General features: G+C 36.0%; 1 protein-coding gene across 2 annotated transcripts in view; it reads left to right on the forward strand.

The window, feature by feature from the left end:
* Nucleotides 1–22,937, forward strand: part of LOC150090813 (bifunctional purine biosynthesis protein ATIC) — a 343,962-nt gene that overhangs the window by 16,688 nt on the left and 304,337 nt on the right. The window contains exons 2-3 of one of the 2 annotated variants that reach the window (XM_090372983.1): nucleotides 11,555–11,681; nucleotides 21,202–21,278. In XM_090372983.1, the coding sequence (XP_090229109.1) occupies nucleotides 11,555–11,681; nucleotides 21,202–21,278 (204 nt within the window). The remainder of the gene's footprint in view (nucleotides 1–11,554; nucleotides 11,682–21,201; nucleotides 21,279–22,937) is intronic. The other variant, XM_090372991.1, reaches the window with a different exon arrangement.

Raw genomic sequence — 22,937 nt, forward strand, 5'->3', positions numbered from 1 at the left:
AAGAACTGAAGCAAGAAATTTTATCATTTGCGAATAGTATCAATAACAAAACTTTGGTTAGAGCAGTGACTGTTTTCGATTGCTGAACTCAGAGACGTCTATCACATTGATATGTGCTAGGGATTCTCAATGGGACGAAAATTGGTTTTTGGGGGGGGGGCAAAAATACATGGGTATTACATTGGTTTTGTGACCCTCAAGTTCAACCCTACCGAGCAACATCTTATTCCTTAATATTTAATTTCTCTCATTGGGTTTTCTTTTCCCCTGAGACATATAGGTACAGTATATTATATTAGGAGTGAGTGAGAAATTTTGATAAAAGGAAGATATGGGTGTGATTTAATTCAACCACCTTTGCTTTTCATAGGCATTAAATGCTTAAGTGTTTTCAGAGGTAATGTCTCTGCAACCCTTGCCGTTTGCACCTTTCCTACAGCTGCTACCTTGTGTGGTTTATTTACTTATCCTTTTGTTTCATTGGTCAATACACGAGGCATGGATGGGATGAGGAAATGTTTCAGTCTATTGTTTCTACTTTCTAAGCGACAATTAGTATTGATTTATTCTTTCCTTGTGGAAGTTATTTTTGATCCCCAGTACTTTTGCGGGTGACACGGGCTATGCGAGTTAAAAATAAAAAGTTTATACAGGCAACGTCCGTATAACACGGTACTTCTACAGATAGTTTTGCTTTAACGCGATTGATAAATTGCGGCAATCCTTGCACAACATGGTACTTATATAATATGGTTAGAGTATTTCAGCAAACCTTGCATAACAGGAAATCCTACTATTTTTGTGTGGGAAAACCTTACTATTATGTTGGATGTAATTTTTCAACGTTTCCACTCTTTCTGAATCTCTGCTGTTGACTCGCTAGTCAAAAAAAAATTGAAAAATAATTGTTTTATTTTGTTAGGAAATCCCTGTTATGTTCTGTGCTGTTGAACTTGTGCTTGTTGGACTTGTGGAGAAATCTGTATTTCAGAGTTTTATTACTATTGGACAGCACGCCAGGCCATCCAAAATATTTAAGTTATCAAAATGTTGAAGTTATGTTTCTACTACCACAGTTAGCATTAGTAGAGGCATACGATGCAGGAAAGCAAGCTTATGCAGCATCAGCCAGAAAAAAAAAAAAAAAAAACCTCCCATTTCACCCCTTCATTCATTCCAAATGCCTTATCTACTCTTTTTACCTAGTTGTACTAGGTAAAAACAACTTCTTTCCTTCAGCCATTAGATCAAGGCATTATATCCACCTTTAAAACTCATTACATCAGAAAATTAGCATTAGCATTAGTAGAGGCATATGATTCAAGAAAGCAAGCTTATGCAGCATCAGCCAAAAAAAAAAAAAAAACACCCTTCCACTTCACCCCTCCATTCGTTCAAAATACCTGTCCAGCTGAGCCTTAAATTTATTCAAGCTATCAACTTCCACAACAAGGGATGGAAGTCTGTTCCACCAACCGACTACCCGCTGGCTAAAGGCAAATTTCCGCACATCTACCCTACATCTGTCTTTCCTCAATTTGAATTTATGCCCTCTCAGGTGATTATTCTGAGCAAGAGGCAGTATCCCATCAGCATTGAGCATGCTCAAACCATTCAAGGCTTTGTACACCTCTATCAGATCACCTCGCCGGTGCCTAGTCTCCAGACACTGTAATTTTCAAAACTTAAGCCTTTCTTTGTAAGAGCAACCCTTCGTTCCGTTCACTAACCTTGTTGCCCTTCTCTGTACTGGTTCCAGCAGCACTACATCCTTCTTGAAATGAGGCCTCCAGACCTGTATACAGTACTCAAGGTGCGGCCTTGTTACAATGGATATTGGAAAAAATTGATTCTGAATCTATTGTAGTAATGGAGGCATCGAAACATTTCTCAATTGTGGACTGTATCAGAATCATAGCTTTATCGCTCAAAGAAGTAAAACCGTCAACATTAAATGGGTGTGGAAAAAATGTATGGCCAGAGTCAGTTCATTCAGGAAATATGGTCGAACTGGTATAAAATGGAATCTCATTGCGATAGTAGAACTTGCTATGTCGGTAGGAGGGGAAGGTTTTCATGATATGACTACCAAACCCCTCGCCCTCATGGGTAGGACAGTTAATAGAATCTCCCTCCTCCCCACACCGGAAGTGTGGGGAGGAGGGAGATTCTATTAAAGACTTGAGTTTGAATCCCATCGATGATGGGAGGAATTTTTATGGGTCTTTTTCACAATGTGGCTGAGTTAGTCTGGCTCAGGCGAGGGCAGCACTGTTTTTTCTCCCGGAAACTCGGGTTTTCGTCCATCAGAATAGAAAATCATCCTCAGGACACACGCAATTTATAGACAATATATGCAGAGCAACATGGCCTTAGTCGTCGATGCTTCTAAAAAAATTTAAAAAATTATTACTGGAAATGCATAAGAACTACTGGTAGAAAAAGAGACTGGCGAAGTGGATTTGGTTGAAATGGCACTGGAGGTAAACCAAATCAATTCAGAGGATGATAGCGCAGATGAAAATTCTAAACTTCCAAATTTTACTCTAAAAAAGCACACGGGAATACATAAAGTTAGCCGAGCAATTAAAATCTTATTTTTTGAATGGAGATTCTTGAATGAAAGGAGCCCAAAGTTAAAAAGTAAGCTTCAAAAATGCTTAGTTCCATACGATGAAATTCACAAAGATTTATCAAGAAAAGGCAAACAAAATCAGATTACTGATTTTTTTTAAAGGGAGCAGAAGATACAGTAAACTAGAATGGTGTATTTTTGTTAGCTTTTGAAACATCCCCCCCCCTTTTGTACTTTTTCCTTAGTCCTGTGTAACACGGTTTTGCACAACACGACATTTTGTAGGAACCTAACTACTGTGTTATACGTGGATTATTTGTATTTTATTATTTAATTCTTTGTAATTATTCCACCCATCATCAATCATGTCAAGTGCTGGAAAGAATGTGTCAACAGTATCTGGATGAATATGTCACACCAAACTTGGGTTGTGTTAGGGAAGCTAAGAATAGAAACAGGTGCATGTATATTTGCATGTACACCAATGCTAGGAGTTTGGTAAATAAGTTTGATGAATTTGAGGTATTGCTCAGAACCACATCAAAGGTAGATATAGCTGGGATATCAGAGACATGGTGTCACACAGATATAAAGAATGCAGAACTGGAATTTGAGGAGTACAATGTGTACAGGAAGGATAGACAGGATTGGAATGGAGGAGGAGTTATGCTATTAGTTAAGAAACACATAAAATCCAAGGAAGTGAAGCCAGTCGACATTGCTGGACAGTGCAGTTGGTGTGACATAAGCATTGGGAGATCAAAATTGAGAGTAGGAGTGTGTTATAGGCCTAATGACTCTGATGAGTATAATAAGAAACTGTACAGGGAAATAGAGTGGGCCAGTAAATCAGAGAATCTTATAATGGGGGATTTTAATTTCCCAGATATTGACTGGAATTTATGAGTTGGTCACTCACACACTAGCAAGGGTTTTGTGGATTTATTGGATAATTGTTTTCTAAATCAGCATGTTCAGAAGGCAACTAGAGGGAGTAATACTCTTGATCTGATTATCAGTAGTGATTCTTCATGCATTGGCGCCTCCGTAGCCAGGTGGGCAGGAGCAGCAGTGCGTAGCACACGCTTCTTGATTAGACTGGAGTTCGAGCCCGTGACCACCAAATACGGAGGATGCGGAACGGTCAGGGAACGACCACCGCTTTTCCCCGGAGCAATATGGCCTTAGTTGCTAATGCTCCTAAAAACCAAATAACAACAACATCTTCATGCATTAAGAATCTGCAGATCAAGGAACCACTAGGTGGCAGTGATCGCAGTGTGCTGAAGTGGGATTTACTCAAAGAGGTAACTACCATCAGGGGTAAAGGGAAGGGTTTTTGCTTTCGTAAAGACGACTACGGTGGTCTGAGACAGTATTTAAATTCTGTATGGTGGAACCAACTGATGATGTTACTCAACAGCAAATTCAAAATGGGAAGCATTAAAGAATTTATCTTGGAAGCTACTAGGCTTTACGCGGCGCCTCCGTAGCCAGGTGGGAAGGAGCAGCAGTGCACAGCACACACTTCTTGATTAGACCGGGGTTCGAGCCCGTCACCACCAAATACGGGGATGCGGAAAGGTCAGGGAATGACCACCGCATATCACGGAGCAATATGGCCTTAGTTGCTAATGCTCCTAAAAACCAAATAACAATAACAACTAGGCTTTACATACCAACTAAGAAATATTGTTCAAGGTTTAGGCCTAAATGGATGTCAGATGAACTAACGAGACATGGCAGAGAAGAAAAATGCGTGGAATGCATATAAATTAATGGGTGACATGAAAACCTACGATAGATATAAGCTGGTCTGTAACCAAGTCACAAAGGAGATTAGGCAGGCAAAGTCAGATTGAGAAATCCTTGGCAAAGGATGCAAAGAAAAACAACAAAGAGTTCTGTTCATATATAAACTCTAGAAGGAAAGGGATAAATCAGATTGGTCCACGTGACCACCAAATACGGGGGATGCGGAAAGGTCAGGGAATGACCACCGCATATCCCTGGAGCAATATGGCCTTAGTTGCTAATGCTCCTAAAAACCAAAAAAACAACAACAGATTGGTCCACTGGATATTGATGGTTCAACTGTTGATGATCCTGCTCAGGTGGCTAACAAAATAAATGAGTATTTTGCATCTACATTCACCCATGAGGAGTTATTCAGGGACGAGAATACCAGAGGTGAGTTAAACTCTGGCAGTGAGCTAGATGATTTTGTAATAACTGAGAGGAAAGTGGAGGAGAAATTGTTGAAGATAAACTTAAAAGGGCACCCGGGGTGGATGGAATCTATCCAGTTATATTAAAGAAGGCAGCAAAGGAAGTAAGCAAACCCTTAGCCAGAATTATGAGAGTTTCTTTGGACTCAGGGGAGGTACCCATGGACTGGAGATGTGCAAATGTGACCCCGATTCACAAAGGAGGATCGAAGGGCAACTCAAGTAATTATAGGCCTGTTATTTTAACTTCTGTTCAAGGAAAATTAATGTAGGTACTGGTTAAAGAAGCACTGCATGATCATCTAGGCAAGACTTCAGTTATAGCTCGGACACAGCATGATCATCTAGGCAAGACTTCAGTTATTGCTCGGACACTGCATGGTTTTGTTAAGGGAAAGTCTTGCCTGACCAATTTGAAAGACTTTTGATACTGTTGCACATGGAAGACTGCTGCACAAATTGGAGCAGTGTGTGGCATTGAAGGCAAATTGCTGCTATGGATAAAGGGGTGGTTGAGTGGGAGAAGACAGAGTGGTAATCAGTGGACACTGCTCTTCGTCGACTAATGTTATTAGTGGAGTCCCCCAGGGTTCAGTGTTGTGTCCATTGCTGTTTTCTATATTTAAAAATGATATTGATGATGGTATATCAGACTTAATGTCCAAGTTTGCAGATGATATGAAGGTTAGCAGGGTTGTTAATGTCACTAATGACAGTACACTGCTGCAACAGGATCTAGAAAAGTTGAGCAGATGGGCTGAGAGGTGGCAAATGAAGTTTAACATTGACAAATGTAAAGTACTACATATGGGAAGCAGTAACCTCAGAGTGATGTATCAACTCTGTGGTAATACACCGACAGTGGTAGAAATCGAAAAGGACCTGGGGGTAATTGTGCAGGCAGATATGAAGTTTTCTGAGCAGTGCAGACGGTCTGCAAGAGTAACTCTTAGTGTCTTGTCAATGATATACAGGACTTTTTCTAGCAGGGATAAGGAGATGATTATCCCCTTGTACAAGGCAATGGTCAGGCCACACCTTGAGTACTGTATACAGGTCTTGAGGCCTCATTTTAAGAAGGATGTAGAGCTGTTGGAATGCGTACAGAGAAGGGCAACAGGATTAGTGAACAGAACAAAGGGTTGCTCTTACGAAGAAGGACTTAAGTTTTGCAAATTACAGTGTCTGGAGACTAGGCACCTGTGAGGTGATCTGATTGAGGTGTATAAAGTCTTGAATGGTTTGAGCATGCTCAGTGCTGATGGGATTCTTCCTCTTGCTCATAATAATCACCTGAGAGGGCATAAATTCAAATTGAGGAAAGACAGACGTAGGATAGATGTGCGGAAGTTTGCCTTTATCCAGCGGGTAGTTGGTTGGTGGAACAGACTTCCATCCTTTGTTGTGAAGTTGATAACCTAAATAAATTTAAGGCTGAACTGGACAGGTATTTGGAATGAACAGAGGGATGAAATGGGAGCGTGTTTTTTTTTTTTTTTTTGGGTTATGCTGCATAAGCTTGCTTTCTTGCATCATATGGCTCTACTAATGCTAATAACTAGCTTATGGTTTTATTGAAAGCCCACTCAATTCAAGACAGCTTATGTGTCTTATTAATAGTTGTTTTTGAAACGAGGCTATGAAACCATCAAGACTTTTAGATCACTTAAAAAGGAAACATCCTGATAAAGTTTGTAAACATATTGAATATTTTAAAATTTTAAAACAGAATTTTGAGTGGCATAACGCTGTTACTTCCTTATTTAAGAAGAACACACAAAACAAATGACGATAGAATGATTGTCTTATAAAATTGCAGAAATCATTGCAAAAACTGGCAGTGCTCATACAGTTGCTGAGACTGTTATACGATCTGCATTAGAGACTTAAATTCAACATTGATGCATCAAAATCCTTCCAGTATTTCAAAAGCATTGCCATTGATCAACGATTCAATTTGAAGATGAATCAATGAGAGTCAGTTAACATTTAAGAGCAGCTAATTGACAAACTAGAAACGAGAAAATTTTTTATTCAGATTGATGAATCCACAGTTACTGACAACAATAAGGCCCTTCTAATGGCTTGTGTTCGTTATTTTGATTATGATTGTAAATTGCAAGAAGAGATGTTTGTAAAATCTAGAGAAACTGACTGTACTAGAGTGTACTGTACTGACTAACACTGGAGTATACTGTAGTGGACTGGGCTGGACTGTATTGTATATCCATTTTTGCTGCTGTAAAAACATGGTTTGATGAAAAACAAGTGCCATTGGAAAATTCGGTATCCTGTTCCACTGTTAGTGCTACCTCCATGGTTGCAAGACATAAAAGTTTTATAGCCCACCCAAAGGAAGTATGTCCCAAAGTTCTTGCAATGCACTGCATTGTGCACCGACATCATCTGGTTGCAAAAAATATTGGTCCAGTTCTTTATCAATCTCTTAATATAGTTATTAAAACCATCGATAAAATAAAAGTTACAAGGCCTTTTCAGAAAATTGTGTTGATAATGAAGAACAGAATGCAAGGTTTCTTTTATATACAGAAGTCAGATGGCTTTCTAAAGGAAACTGTCTACCGAGATTTGTAAACCTCTTTTGATACAATAATTAAGTTTTTTAGAAAGCGAAGGAGACACAGATTTAGCAAACACAAAAACAATTTATACTATATGGCTTGGATTTTTCGAAAACTTAATGAAGTATCACTTCAACTTCAAGGGAAATTAATTATTGAGTTAGACTGCAAATGCGTATTAAAAGTCTTCACTGAAAAACAGGAAATATTTAAAAGAAATTTAATGAGAAAACAATTTCATGGTATGCAAGAGTTAGGTGAAATCAATGACTCTCTCACCGAGAATGATCTTAAGAATTATTCAGATCATTTGTGTTCTTTAAAAGATGAAATGAAAAATAGATTTATTTTCTTTTGAAGAGAAGCCATGGATGTTAGATCCAATTGGATGCAATGCCAGGTCTGCTAGTGAAGAAATTCAACTCACCGAATTAAAATGTAATGAAGAATGCAAATATAAATTCGAAAAAGGTGGAATGGCTGAGTTGTGTGGGTCAAAAACAACTAAACTTCTTTATCCAACAATTTGGTCTGAAATGGTCAAAATACTCCTTTGTTGAACGTCTTATATGGCTGAAAGTGGTTTTAATACAGTAAATAAAATATTAACAAAGGAAAGAAACAGAATTGATATATGTTCAAGAGCAGACATTAGAATTAAACTTACCAACATTATATCGAACATTGAACTTTTAGCTAAGGAGCATCAGGCTTAGGGATTTCATTGAATAAAAAGATAAAATATTTTTTATCTTTTTATTCAATAGATAAAAAAAAAAAGGTATAAAATATTTTCTTGTTTAAAATTTCATGGGTGGCAATTAGGGAAAAAAACTGTCTAAAAAAGTCCTTTTTGATAATTAAAAAAAGGTTGAGAAACAATGATATATGCCATGTATTTTGATATCGATAAATTTTTAAAATTAACTCTAGTGCAGGGGCTTGCGACGTTTTGGCTAGGGGCTAAAATAGATAATGCTGAAGGTTGCATGCTGGATGGGTTGTAGGTTGCAAGAACAGTTCCTTACTGCTAAATTGGTATTTTTCAAAATAGGATAGTTTCTTACCACTAATCATCAATTTTCGTAATTTAGTTTTTTTTTTGTTTACATTTAATATTTAAATATCGTACTTTACTGGATACAATTTACCAATTATTGTACAATACTAATAACATTCCTATTATATGGTTATAATAATATTGGTAAATTCTGAGGAAGATGCATTTGAGAAAGCACTATAGAAAAATAGAATATTATTAAAAATGGCTATTTTAAAAGTCAGTGTGAAACTATTTTTAAGCTTGGGGGATGCATAACAATCTAAGGCTGCCTACATAGCCGTAAGCTACATAATATGAAGGAGTGGGCCGCAAGTTGGACACCCCTATTCCACCAGATCTGCAAAAAAAAGTCACATGAGCAGCCATGCTATTGTATTGTGTGCAACATTTGATATTCTGGGATAAAAAAAAAAAAAAAGCAAGAAATAGTTTAAAATAGCATAGTTAAAATTTTTATTCTTTATTCTGAAATATAAGAAATATTCTGATAATAAGAAAAAAATATTTTTACAGGCAGCCATCTTGTTCTCCAAACAGAATTGTTTAATGAAAACGACTTCTAATGCACAGTAGCATAGAGTGAATTAAATCAAGCAGAAATCAAAACTATGTGTGAAAGTGCATTTTGTACATATTACTTTATGCTCTTCCAGTTAAAATATAATAAATGATGCAGATTGAAATTGAGAAGATTATTAGTCCCTTATGAAATTCTTATTGACATTTTTATAGATATTTTAATATTATTTAATGGCGCCTCCATAGCCAGGTGGGAAGGAGGAGTAGTACGTAGCACACGCTTCTTGATTAGACCGGGATTCAAGCCCATCACCACAAATACGGAGGATGCGGAAAGGTCAGGGAATGACCACTGCATATTCCCAGAGCAATATGGCTTTAGTTGCTAATGCTCCAAAATAACTAACTAACTAACTTTAATATTTAAATTTAAGGATGGTGGTCTACAGCATGCATCAGCACACTTACTGTAGGATTAAAACTGGAGCTTCTTTTTGGAAATATCGTATGGTGCTGGCTTGGCCTTGATTTTTAGGGATAGAGCTAGTGGAATTTATGAATGCTAGATAATGGAATGTTATCTAGCAACAGTGCGTAGTTAATACCAGCTGAGATTTCTTTTGTATTGTGTAGACTGATATTCTTCCTATTAAATTAAATAAATCTATACTGGAAGAGAGAATCAAAATAATGATCAAATTGTGATGATAAATGCAGCAGAACTAGACAAGATGTCATGACAAACTTAACTGTTGCGAACATCAAGGTCTGTTGTGTTATTGCATGTGCCTATCAGAAGTTTTAAATAATAAGATTATTATTAAATTTTTCTGTGATCTTTGAGTTTTGTTACATGTATGTTATTTGTTTTAATTTTTTAAATAATTTAAAACTAAAAGGTTTTTTTTAGTTTGAAAAACATTCAAAATGTTTATTTGAACTGTTGTTACTGTTCACGTTATCAAAATTTTGAATATTTATTTAGAGACGAAGAATAGCTGTTGGGCACTTTTCAGCATTAAATTAGTAAAACAAATCTTTTGATGACCCTTTCTGGCCTAAAATGAGCCCCCTAGCTACCTTAAGCAACCCCAGGGGCTCACATCTGGTGAGTATGGGCTTGGCACACCCAGGGTCCTGAGCTGGATATCATCATTCTTATTTTTCTTGATGTTTCCCGTCTACTTCTCTCTCTTTCTCGGAGTAATTCAGAATTTTTTTTTTTTTTTTTTGCCTAGTGCAGTATAAGCCTCAGGCTTCCTTGCACCATACGGCTAATAATAATAATAATAATAATAAACTTGCATTATGACTCATGGTTGGAAACCACTGGTCCAGATTTTAAGGGTCTGTGATTCACACAATTTTTTAAGAGCAGAACCATTTTTTAACAAACATTTTTGTCCGAATCTTAAAGTTCCAGTTAAAATTCATTATAAAATGCAGTTTTATGTAAAAATTAAAGAATTCATTTTTTCTCTATGAAAATATATTTTCTTAAAGAAATTTATCTTAATTAAATGAGTCTTATTATATAAGAAAATGTATGTAATGTAGTTGTGAGAATTTTATGTAAAATGAGTTAGTTAATATGTGCAGTGCAGTAAGTTTTTGAAGAATTTGCAAAAAAGTAATAAAATTTTATTTTTCATTAAAAAAAAAAAAGCAAAAAACAATGATTTTTATGTGTGAACCAAGAAAACTGTTTCTGCATATCCACCACGCTGCCTTCTTATTCCTCTAACCAGTATATGGCAACAGACAATATCCAGTATTTCAGCTACGATATACAGCCTATGGATAGCCTATGTGATGTGTATGAGAAAAGTAAAATTACCAGTTTTCTATTGGTCTGATTTTAATGAAATTTGGGATGGCTCTGCGATCATTCTAAAAGTGCAAAATATAAAATTTAGCAAAAATTCATCCACTAGGAGTCAAGTTATTACATGCCAATGGATGGATATAAAAATAATAATTATTGGATTTCTATTGATCCAATTTTAATGAAATTTGGGGTGGCTCTGAAAACTTTCTAAAAGGCCCAAATTGTAAGATTTCATGAAATTCCGTGTACTGGGAGTTATCATTATCATCATTAGCTATATGGTGCAAGGAAGCCTGAGGCTTTTGCTGCATCAGCCAAAAAAAAAAAAATTTCTGATTTACCCTGAGAGAGAGAGAGAGAGAGAGAGAGAGAGAGAGAGAGAGAGAGAGAGAGAGAGAGAGAGAGAGAGAGTCAGGAGCAGAAAGGAATCACCAAGAAAGAGATGAATGATGATATCCAGCTCAGGACCCTGGGTGTGCCAAGCCCATACTCACCAGATGTGAGCCCCTGGGATTATTGAGCTATTACACATGGATAGATGGATAGGGTGAAGACAATAGGTGCATTATCCATATATGCCTAATAAAAATGCTGTGCGAAACTACAAATTTGTTTGCCTTCACTTTCTTTTCTCTTTTTGAAGATCATATGAATTTTTGTATTAAATATATATATATTTTTTTTGGAAATTAGGTGTATATATACATATCTTTAAATGGTAAGTTTAAGTCTTTTTTTTTTTCTCTCTTTCTTCAATAGCTATACTCAGTGTATCTGATAAAACAGGTTTAGTAAAATTTGCAAAACGAATTCAGAATGTTGGATTTAAACTTGTTGCTTCTGGTGGAACAGCAAAGGCTCTTAGGGAAGCTGGTCTTCTGGTTAGGTATGATAATTACAAAGAATTCTATAGAATTGCATTTTGTTTTATTGTATTCTGAATTTCTTAACTTTCTTTTCTGTTCTCTAATTGTACATTGTTACTAAAAACAATTTTAGCATATTTAAATTATGAATTAAAGTATATTGACAGAAATCTAGTTTACTGGACTAAAACTGCAAAACTTTTTTTTAAATTTCCTAACCATGTACAGGAACTCCCCGACTTACGTAATACTCGACTTATGGAAATTCGACTTTACGTAAGTTTTTTCCAGCCGGTGCAAACTTAAAAATCGTTCTATAGGATCTCGAGTAACCAAAATACTCCAAGCTCATACTAATCCATACTAACATTATATGGAAGTGCCATTTTCCCTCTCCCAACTCTTATACATGGTATTACTTAGATTAAAAAAAAAATTAAAAAACAAAGTATGCTAGGACATAACCTGTCTACCTCTGCCCCCAAAATATAACAATTTTATACATATTTAGGGTTGACCACTTTGTTTGTATGAATGTCAAATCCTCACGCTTTTGTACACCCCCTGCTAATGTTGGACCACTCCTAGTTGTAGTCTCCCAACCCCTGCACACGGTTAGTTGTGATTGGACAGATCTGGCCATCTGGGTTGGTTGCAGCTCCTGAATGCGGCATAGCAACAGTGGTGTAGAAAAGCTTGACTTGGCTATATGGATAGCATACTTAACAGTGCACAGTTAGCCGTGTTATACTGTTTAGGGTACATACATATAGAATATTGGTTGATAAGTATCTGTAGGCACTTTATAGGATAATCCCCCCCCCCACAACATGTGTGGGTGCCTCCGTAGCCAGGTGGGAAGGAGCAGCAGTGCATAGCACATGCTTCTTGATTAGACCGGGGTTTGAGCCCGTCACCACCAAATACGGAGGATGCGGAAAGGTCATTCAGGGAATGACCACCGCATATCCCAGAGCAATATGGCCTTAGTTGCTAATGCTCCTAAAAACCAAATAACAAACAAACAACAACAAACAACATGTGTTCATGCACATACATGGAAGCAGTTGTTGTCCATGCTGGGAATGTGTTAATCTGCTTACTGACTATTGACCTAGTCCAATTCTTCAAATGAATGGAAAAAGAATTGTTGTATGCCCCTTAATTCCAGTAAAAAAAATATTTGGTGAATGTCATCATTTATTTAATGAATTAAAAAGGTACGAAGAGAGGGCTTTTTTTTTTTTAGTACATTAGAATGAATTGAGAAACTCTTAATTAGATTTTAAAAAAGGCTGAACATTGATCAGCAGAGAGACACACACTAACTGACATAAACAGCAAAAACAACCACAAAAAATAATTGCACAAGCCAAGAATATTTTATTTCTTTGTATCTGCCATATTGCATATTCCAATGAGTGCATAGCAACAAACACAATATCTAGTGTTTCAGCCACTGAAAACCAGCAAGTTTAAACAAATTCATTCTGGTAAGCTGGCAGATTGATACAACTAGTGCTGATCACATCTGACATACTTTTACTGTGTGTGCTACCATTAACTTACATGACTCCTTTAAGCTGTGTATACCCAGACTGTGGGCAACGTGCTTTCTGTATGTTTGTGCCTGCATAGCAGAGACTTAAACAGGCAGCGTAATGTTGTAAAACAGCACATGTGGAGCATAGTGCCTTCACTAATGCTTACCCTGCAGTCCTACCTTGTTAGAAGATTCCTCCTCTACCATCCCCCCCTCCAGTAGTGTTAAGTGCATTTTATATTTTCTGAGATATTTGTTATATCCGAGTCCCTCCTTTCGTATTGCATATTACACATTTTTTTTTAAAAGTACAGGCAGTTCTCGCTTTACGAGTTCTTGGGTTTACGAGTTTTTTTTTCCCAAGTATCAACAAAATTGAAAATATGAACATTAATTTCAAAAAATGAATGTTAAACATTTATAAATAATGCATTTCAAACCACATGCGTAGCTATACAAAACGGTGTATCCAGCTTTACGATATTAATCCGCTCCAGAGACACCATCGTATCGTTAAAATATCGTAATTCGTTTCGAGATCTCAGAAGTCGAAATTTTCGCTGTGTAAATAAGCTATTTATCTCTTTAAAATGTCATTTTTAAGGTCACGAGCATGACCTTAAGGCCATATAAAAGGTCATGAGCGTGGTTTGTAAATTGTATTAGTTACCAGTTCAAATCATTAAAATGCATACACTTTCATCGTTATCATATGTTCCGTTATAAGAATCAATTTTAAATGCCTTTGTGATATTTTTCTAAAGCACATTTATGAAGGTCATGACCATAAAACAATAAAAACAATTTGCACTTTCCGGTTTATTGGACTTTTCTGTTACTGCAAGCAGTTATAAATGGGTAGTAAACTCGATTTTCTTGCATTTTCGAAAATACCGATAGCTGGAATTGTGTGGTTTTTTACATTATTATGGTGAAATGTGTTTCCCGTTTTCTGAAATCTTCAATCGTATAAAAAACAAATAAATTTTCAGAATCTTCTCTTTATTCCTTTTTTTTTTTTTTTTTTTTAAGCTTTGTAAACTTGTCACTCCACGCGAATTGTGGTAGTTGCAATTTGTGTGTGCCGTTAAAAAATGCTTATGCATGCATTTTTTAATGGCACACATGCGAAATTTTTCTAAAAGTAGCTGGATGTCTTCATTTTCATGGTCCATTGGACCTTTCAGGATAAACAAGTGACTCAAGGTGGTATATAAGGAAGGCATATGGTCAACACAAGTTAGTTTTTTTTTTTTTTTTTTTTTGAAAACCTATTGTACTTAGTACTGTGCTTGGGTTGGAGGTTGAGAAGATGAGAGAAGATATTTGTTGACATTAGACTTGAACTTCTGTAGACTGTAATTTTCAAGAAAGACATATGAAGGTTGTTCCAGAAAAACGGCAGTTTGAATGAATAAATGAGGAAGATGAAAAGTTGGTTCTGTGAGTTTGAAGTTGGACAGTAAATGGATGTTGGCTGGTGGCAGCACGTGTTCAGACTGTTTTGAAAGAGAGAGCGGGAATTATAGAAGTCAATTCAGAAGAACAGTGCCCATGGAAGTATCTGTAGAAAAGGCATGCAGCAGAAACAGTATATCTATGAGAAAGCAAGTGGAGAGACTCTGTTAGAGATGAGTAATTAATTAACCTAACTGCCCTCTTCTGAATGGAATCTAGAAGCCTGAGAGAGAGGTTTTGGGGGCACCGCCCCAGATGTGGGAACGATATTCCATGGTAGGGCAGATGTAGGGCTGTTTGAAAGAAAAGTAAAGGTGAGAGCAAAAGAGAAAACCAAGTTTTTTAGATGCAGGGGAAGCAATATTTGTAATGTGCTTGTGCCAAGAGAGATTAGAAGTCAGGGTAATCCCCAAAAGAGATATATCAACTTGTCTAGAAATCGGAGTGTCACCAAAGATAAGCATAAAAGCAGAAGGATCCTTTTTGCGAGATATAAGACAAGACTTAGTTTTAGAAGGATTGAAATCAAATAAGTTGTCTTTGCCCCACTGGATAACTACCTGGAGATTGGCATTTAAGGAATTGGTAGTGGATATTCGAGAAGTTGAATCTGATTGAGCAGGGCAAAGTTTCGCAAACCGGAAAGTGGAATGCAATGTGCTATCATCGGCAAAACTATGGATAGGATTTTCAATCAGTGGAAGAAGGTAATTAATATACAAGAGGAAAAGAGTGGGAGAAAAAACTGAACCTTGGGAGACACCAGCATTAGTGGAGAAATTAGAAAACAGAGAGCCAACTACCATCATCCTCAGCGAGTGGTCTGAGAGAAGACTGGATAACCAATTACAAAAAACATTTGACAAACCATAAGATGGAAGCTTGTTTAGAAGACCTTTATGCCAAACACTACCGAAAGCCTTTGAGGTGTCAAGAGCAACTGCTTGTGTTTCACCAAACTTTTCCATTGAATTTGTCCATAAATGGGTAATATAAGCCAGAATATCACCAGAGGATTGACACTAACGGAATCCATACTGGCGATCGTTGATCAGATGGAAAGTTTCTAGGTAGTTTAAGAGTTGGTGGTTAATTGATTTATCCATTACTTTAGAAAGAGTAGAAGTAATTGCAATGGGACGATAATTGGATGGGAGGTTTTTGTCACCCTTTTTAGGAACTGGCTGGATATGAGCAAATTTCCAAGCAGAAGGAAAAACACCTTTGGAATAAGAAAGTGAAAAAAAGGTGGCAAAGAACAGGAATAAGTTCAGAAGCAAAGGTTTTGAGAACAAGTGGAGAAATACCATCAGGAACTTCAGCTTTCTTAGCATCAAGATTTGTCAAAATCTTTCTGACATCCTTTTGATGGAAGACTGCAGGAGGCATTGAATGGAGCATGTTGGGAATGGTGGGAGGTGTTTAACCAAGATCATTAATACATGAGTTGGAAGGAAAATGGGATGCTAGCAGGCCACCTTCCTTGGCTGAAGTGACAACAGAACCATCTGGTTTTGACAGAGGTGAGAGCAGAGATGGGGAAAAGTTGCGGCTAGTAGCTTTGGCAAGAGACCAGAATGCTCTGCCACCATTAGGGCCAGAAGCAAGTATTCTACTCTTAGCCTGTTCAAAATCTAGTTTGGACTGATTAATCTAGTTTGCTCACAACAAATTTTGTGAGCTTTTGTGTAGGAAGAAAATGAAACTGAAGAATTGGAAATAAGCCAATTACGATATGCAACATTCTTCTCCTGAACAGCTTTAGCACATTTATTGGAAAACCAAAGTTTAGATAAAGGACGAGATTTTAAAGTGGAGTGTGGGATAAAGGATTCCATTCCTACAAGAATAATGTCACTGACACGATCTGAGCAAATGACATCAGAAGTTTTGAAACAGTAATCCGACCAAGGAAAAGAAGAAAAGAAATCTCGCAGGTCATCCCATTTTACATTCTTGTAATGCCAAACAACTTGAGGTTGGGAATAGCCATAAAATAAAGGCTCCATTGGAGAAGAGACATTTCGACCGTGTACTTAGAAGGGTTGTTTGTGAGAAAAAGATCAAGCATGTTGGCTGCGGTTAGGATTGTCTGGTGTTGTTGTAGGTAAATGAACAATCTGTGCAAGGTCATTAGTAATTGCAAAAGCCTCAGCATCTCGACCAGCTGGGTCAGTAGACGAGAAAACGGAAGCCAGCTGGAGTTGTGAACATTAAAATCACTAAGGAAAATTACCTCATTGTTAGGAAAGTTGGACTGGAGAAAGTCAAGTTGCAAAGAGCTCCAAGTGATTAGTGGAGACAACAGATGAATTTGACACAATGAGGTAGAGAGATTTTAAGCCAGGGAAGATTGAGAAGAGGAGATTCCAAATTACCAAGTCTCTGACAGGGAATATCAGAATGGACATATGTGCAAGTACCACCTTTGAGGCAAAAGGAATCATACAGCGAATAATTTGGGCAACTGAATACATATATTATATATATATATATAAATATATAGAATTAAATGTTTGGTTATAAATATATATGTATGTGAACATTTAATTCTACCGAGTTTACTACCCATTTATAATAGATTGCACTAACGGAAAAGCCCAACAAAACGAAAAGTGCAAATTGTTTTTATTGTTTTATGGTAGTGGCCTCCAAAATGTGCTTTAGAAAAATATCACAAAGGCATTCACAAAATTGATTCTTATAACCGAACATTTAATTCTAATAAACATGTGATTCTAATAAACGATGATTATTTGGGGTGATTATTAAACGATGATTATTAATAAATAACAAAAGTGTGGTGCATTTTGATAATTTAAATTGGTTTTTTGAAATTTGATTCTATTAACCAGTGATCATGTTAACTAGCCCTTACTTATTTCAGTTTACGATGGGCGTACAAATGTCTCTGACTGGATCACGTGGTCCTTCCTCTCAGACAACAGCAGCTTTGTAAACGTGTTGGCCACATGTTTTGTTTTTGCGTCCTTTAGTTGAAGTGAGTTTTGTGTTGTGCTTATTTGACATAAATTTATTGTATGTATTGAATTTGTGTATGTACATTGTGTAAACTGATAAATCACCTTTTAGAGAGATAAACAGATTAGTTATATAGCGAAATTTGACTTCCGAGGTCTTGAAACAAATTACCAAAACAATTTGTTTTGGGTTCACATTATGATATTTTCATGATAATACTCTGTAACGGATTAATATAAAGAGGGGGTCCACTGTGTGTGTGTGTGTGTGTGTGTGTGTGTGTGTGTGTGTGTGTGTGTGTGTGTGTGTGTATATATAATTATCTATATGTTCAACTTGTGGAATGTTTCTGATTAATGGTGTTTGACTATAGGTATTAGTGTGCTTACGGATCAGGTGAGTCCATAAAGGCTACCTTAATTCTGTAGGGCCTATAAACATTATATTTATGTAGCTTATTACCTAATGGTAAGGAATTTTCATTACAATTGCCTGATGAATTTTCATTACCTGCAGCTAACATCTTATCAAAATTAATGATTATGCGTATATATATGCTAAATTCTAAATTACAATGCAATTTAATATTATACATTCCATCACGTGGTCATCAATCTCCTACTTCGTTGGCGGCTTTGAGCAGATCGATGGCCCATCTGATGGAATGCCTCATACATACCCATTTCTGTTGTCCCTATACCAGATTTGCTATTCCTTAATTTAAGTATAGTTATATTAATTATATTATAATGTTTAAATTTATTTTTGTATTAAAATTTTTAGTTCTTGTGAGCGTTCTATGCAGCAAACTGGGATAGGTGACACAAAGTCCTACGGGTATGTATCCAAAAGTGGGAAGGTTCTTACTTACCGTTACTAGTCCAGTAGAGGTTGTAGTTTAGAAAGGGGGAACTACCCATCGTCTAATTGTTTTATATGTAGCAAAGTTTTGTCGCACAGTCGCACTTACTGTAATCAATGGCGTGATGGTGTATTAGCTTCGGGCCCCGTTATCCTATGCTAATGCTTGTGATGGGGGGGGGATTTGTAAGTGGTTGGGTGGTTGTTATGCTGTTAATTCTATATGAAATATGTTAACATTGGCATTTATACATGTATTACATAAATGTATTTACATTTGCTATGCCATACCTCGGACTGTGCTGGTATAGCTTTTCTAAGGCATAGGGCATGTATGTGTCCAAAAGTTTGGCTATTTACATATTTACAGCCTCTTACTAGATGATATTATGTCGGTATTTTTATTTTTTGTCTGGAGGGTATTTTTTGGTATCGGGTTGTAGTGCAGTCAGACGATGAGCCTCGTCTGAGTGCATTAAACCTGTTTAAAACATGGGAATAAAATAATTTATTGCTTTGGTATTTTTAGAGTATTTTCAATGAATGTATGTGGGTTGACATTGGGGTGGTTTGTTATTAGGTTAGCATGTATGGCTGTTTTTATATGATGCCTGCTGTGATGGGTGGGTATTTTATTTATCATGAGTGTTTTTATGAGTTTTTGAATGGCTTCTTTTGTGCTATTTATATTGTTGCATATTTTTAACAACCTGTTTGTTTTATTTCTTATGGTGTTTCCATGCACGTGTTTGGCTATATTGCTTTCCCAGTGGGTGAGCTTTATTGTAGTGAAATTCAACTTCACTACAAATTCATCAGGCAATTGTAATGAAAATTTCTTACCATTAGGTAATAAGCTACATAAATATAATATATTTATAGGCCCTACAGAATTAAGGTAGCCTTTATGGACTCACCTGATCCGTAAGCACACTAATATCTATAGTCAAACACCATTAATTGGAAACATTCCACAACAAGTTGAACATATAGGTAATCACACACACTCACAGTGGACCCCCGCTTTATGATATTAATCCGTTCCAGAGTATTATCGTGAAAATATCATAATGTGAACCCAAAACAAATTGTTTTTTGGTAATTTGTTTCAAGACCTTGGAAGTCAAATTTCGCTATATAACTAATCTGTTTATCTCTCTAAAAGGTGATTTATCAGTTTACACAATGTACATACACAAATTCAATACATACAATAAATTTATGTCAAATAAGCACAACACAAAACTCACTTCAACTAAAGGACGCAAAAACAAAACATGTGGCCAACACGTTTACAAAGCTGCTGTTGTCTGAGAGGAAGGACCACGTGATCCAGTCAGAGACATTCGTATGCCCATTGTAAACTGAAATAAGTAAGGGCTAGTTAACATGATCTCTGGTTAGTAGAATCAAATTTCAAAAAACCAATTTAAATTATTAAAATGCACCACACTTTTGTTATTTATTAATAATCATCGTTTAATAATCACCCTAAATAATCATCGTTTATTAGAATCACATGTTTATTAGAATTAAATGTTCACTTATAAGAATCAAATGTTCGGTTCGGTTATAAGAATCAATTTTGTGAATGCCTTTGTGATATTTTTCTAAAGCACATTTTGGAGGCCACTACCATAAAACAATAAAAACAATTTGCACTTTTCGGTTTGTTGGGCTTTTCCGTTAGTGCAATCTATTATAAATGGGTAGTAAACTCGATCTTATTGCATTTGTAATAATACCGATAGCTGAATTCTGTGGGTTTTTATGTTATTATGGTGAAACGTGTTTCCCCTTCCATGAAATCTTCAATCATATAAAAACACACAAATAAATTTTCAGACTCTTCTCTTCATTCCAATTTTTTAAGCTTTGTAAACTTGTTACTTCGTATCTCACTTGTGCATATCGTGTTAGTTGCAATTTGTGCATGCTGTGTTCTTTGTTATTGATTGCTCATCTTTTTTACTGTTTTAAATTTTACAACCCAAAAAAAAAAAAAAAAGTCAGTGAACAGAAATATCAGTTAGTATGTACCGGGTGGTTATAAAATAAGTTTCCCTATTGAGGAGACCCTAGTGTCAGAATGATTGGAGTTAGTGCTGTGAAAATTGGTGGGTATGTCATTTAGGGTATGGGGAAGGGATTTGTAGAAGAAAAAAAATAGTATAAATTTCCACCACCAGGGGAATAACGGCACTTGCTGCATATGTAAAAGTTGTCATTTACTTCAAGACATGCTGCTTATGCAAATGACATCCTGTTAGATAAAAGCAGAGTGTGGATGCTTAGTATTACTTATATAAGGCAGAGATATCAGAATATACACATTGATGCAGGTAAGCAAATTAAATATTTTATTTAAAGGAATTTTATACTCTTTTAAACAGTCTTATGAATGTCAGAGTCTTTGCACTTCAACAGAAAAGAGGGATTGTTAACAAACAAAGTGTATTGTCATGAGGCAGCAGACAAACTGAAACATGCGTTTTTCTGAATATTTGAATTCGCTAGCTTTCTGTAGACATTGTTCTGTGTTGCTACAAAAAAAAGGAGCCTAAAAATGTTTTGGTAGTATATTGCATATGTATTGTTTCCACAGCTTTAAGATACAAATTTATGCTAGGAATTTTTTCCTCTTTTTTTTTTTTTTTTTTTTTTTAATTAATATGGTTTATGTTATTTTCTTTCAGGGATGTTTCTGAATTAACAGGAGCCCCTGAAATGTTGGGAGGGAGGGTGAAGACACTTCATCCTGCAGTACATGGAGGTATTATTGTTCTGGTATATTTTATATAGTGAATTATTCCTATAATTAAAAAGGCTAAGAATGAACTTTTTTATTCTGAATAGCCTTGTGAAGCATGGTTTAATTTATACTGGCAATGTGACACCTGGTTTTAATGATGCCTTTAAAAATATCTATTGTACATTAATCGATGTACAATAGATATTTTTAAAGGGGACCAGTCGGCTCTTCAAAAGCCAGTTGAAGATTACTGGCTGTTGTTCTCCTCTACCTTTTGAAACACACACACACACACACACACACACACACACACACACACACACACACACACACACACACACACACACACACACACACACACACACACACACACACACAGTCTTAGTAGTTTTGGAAGCTACTCTGCATAAATTCTCTGTAAATATTCTGCATAATCAAAGATTATGACCGTAATGTTTGTTTATGCTGAGTAATTAGGTTAAACATGCTGATAGGTTAGTCACCACCATTCGTTTATTATTTTTGACTTCCACTTTGTATTGCTATTTTTGATTTCGGTGTAATGTAAACAAATGTGTCCCTCATAGATGGTTGCAGCTACAGGAGTAAGGCACTCTGTTTTATATGTAATTATTATATAAAATGATTTCTTGTCTCAGTTAACATCATTTATTTATTTGACAAAACATATTAATACACTGATGGAAATTGGAACACTAGGAGAGTGATCTGATTTTGACAAAAGTTAGTGATAATGTTAAGAGGGATTATAGGCATAAGTGATTGTTTCCAAATGTTTACAATAAGCTTTATTTGAGATATCAATGAAAATGTTTACAATTGTTGAATTAATAATGGGTGACACCCCTCCATGTGCTGACTTTAGCATGCATTCACTCAAAAAGGTGTTGCATGCCATCCTGTAGTATGCTGTTCCAGGCCTTGTTCTTCTTTTTTGAGTTCTTAGTTGAGGGATTAAAAGTGTAGGTATAGATTTCTATTCCAGACATATTTCATTGAAGACAAATCTGGTGATTTTGCAAACCATTTTAGGACATTTATGGGTGAAATGGGAAGGTTTTTTTTTTTTTTTGGCTGATGCTATATAAGCTTGCTTTCTTGCATCATATGCCTATGCTAATCAGATAATGTTGGCAATATGTGGATGGGCACTATCTTGTTGGCAAATTGCATTATCCATATTAGCCAAAAACAGGATGACCATTGAGTTTGACATTTTCTATGTAAGAATAGACCATCATATTGCACTCCAAAAATGAGAGTTGTTTTTATGTCATACCTGATAGCTTCCCAAACCATTATACTTTGGCATCTTAACCCAGCAGTAGACATGTTCACAACAATGGCAAAAAAAGGGCACATGGGACCTGACAGGTTCCTAAATTTGTTTTTTTATTTCTGGTTTTTAAAATCCTGCTTGCAATATGCCAATGTGGGACCTTTTGTGAATGGATTACATTAATTATTATTTGTCACTTCTTATTTTTTAATTGGCAGTTTTAAATTTAAAATCTTGTGCTTTGTTATGTATGTCATTTTCAATGAAAGAAAACTTTTATTAGTTCTGCTCAAAATAAAAATTTGACTAGAAATATGAAGTATAAATGTGAACCTATTAGGCCCTTCCATTTTACAGTTAATAAAAAATTCTTAAATGTG

Source organism: Mastigoproctus giganteus, chromosome 1, assembly GCF_048544385.1.
Source record: "Mastigoproctus giganteus isolate SK-2022 chromosome 1, ASM4854438v1, whole genome shotgun sequence".
In the NCBI taxonomy this organism is placed as follows: Eukaryota; Metazoa; Arthropoda; class Arachnida; order Uropygi; family Thelyphonidae; genus Mastigoproctus; species Mastigoproctus giganteus.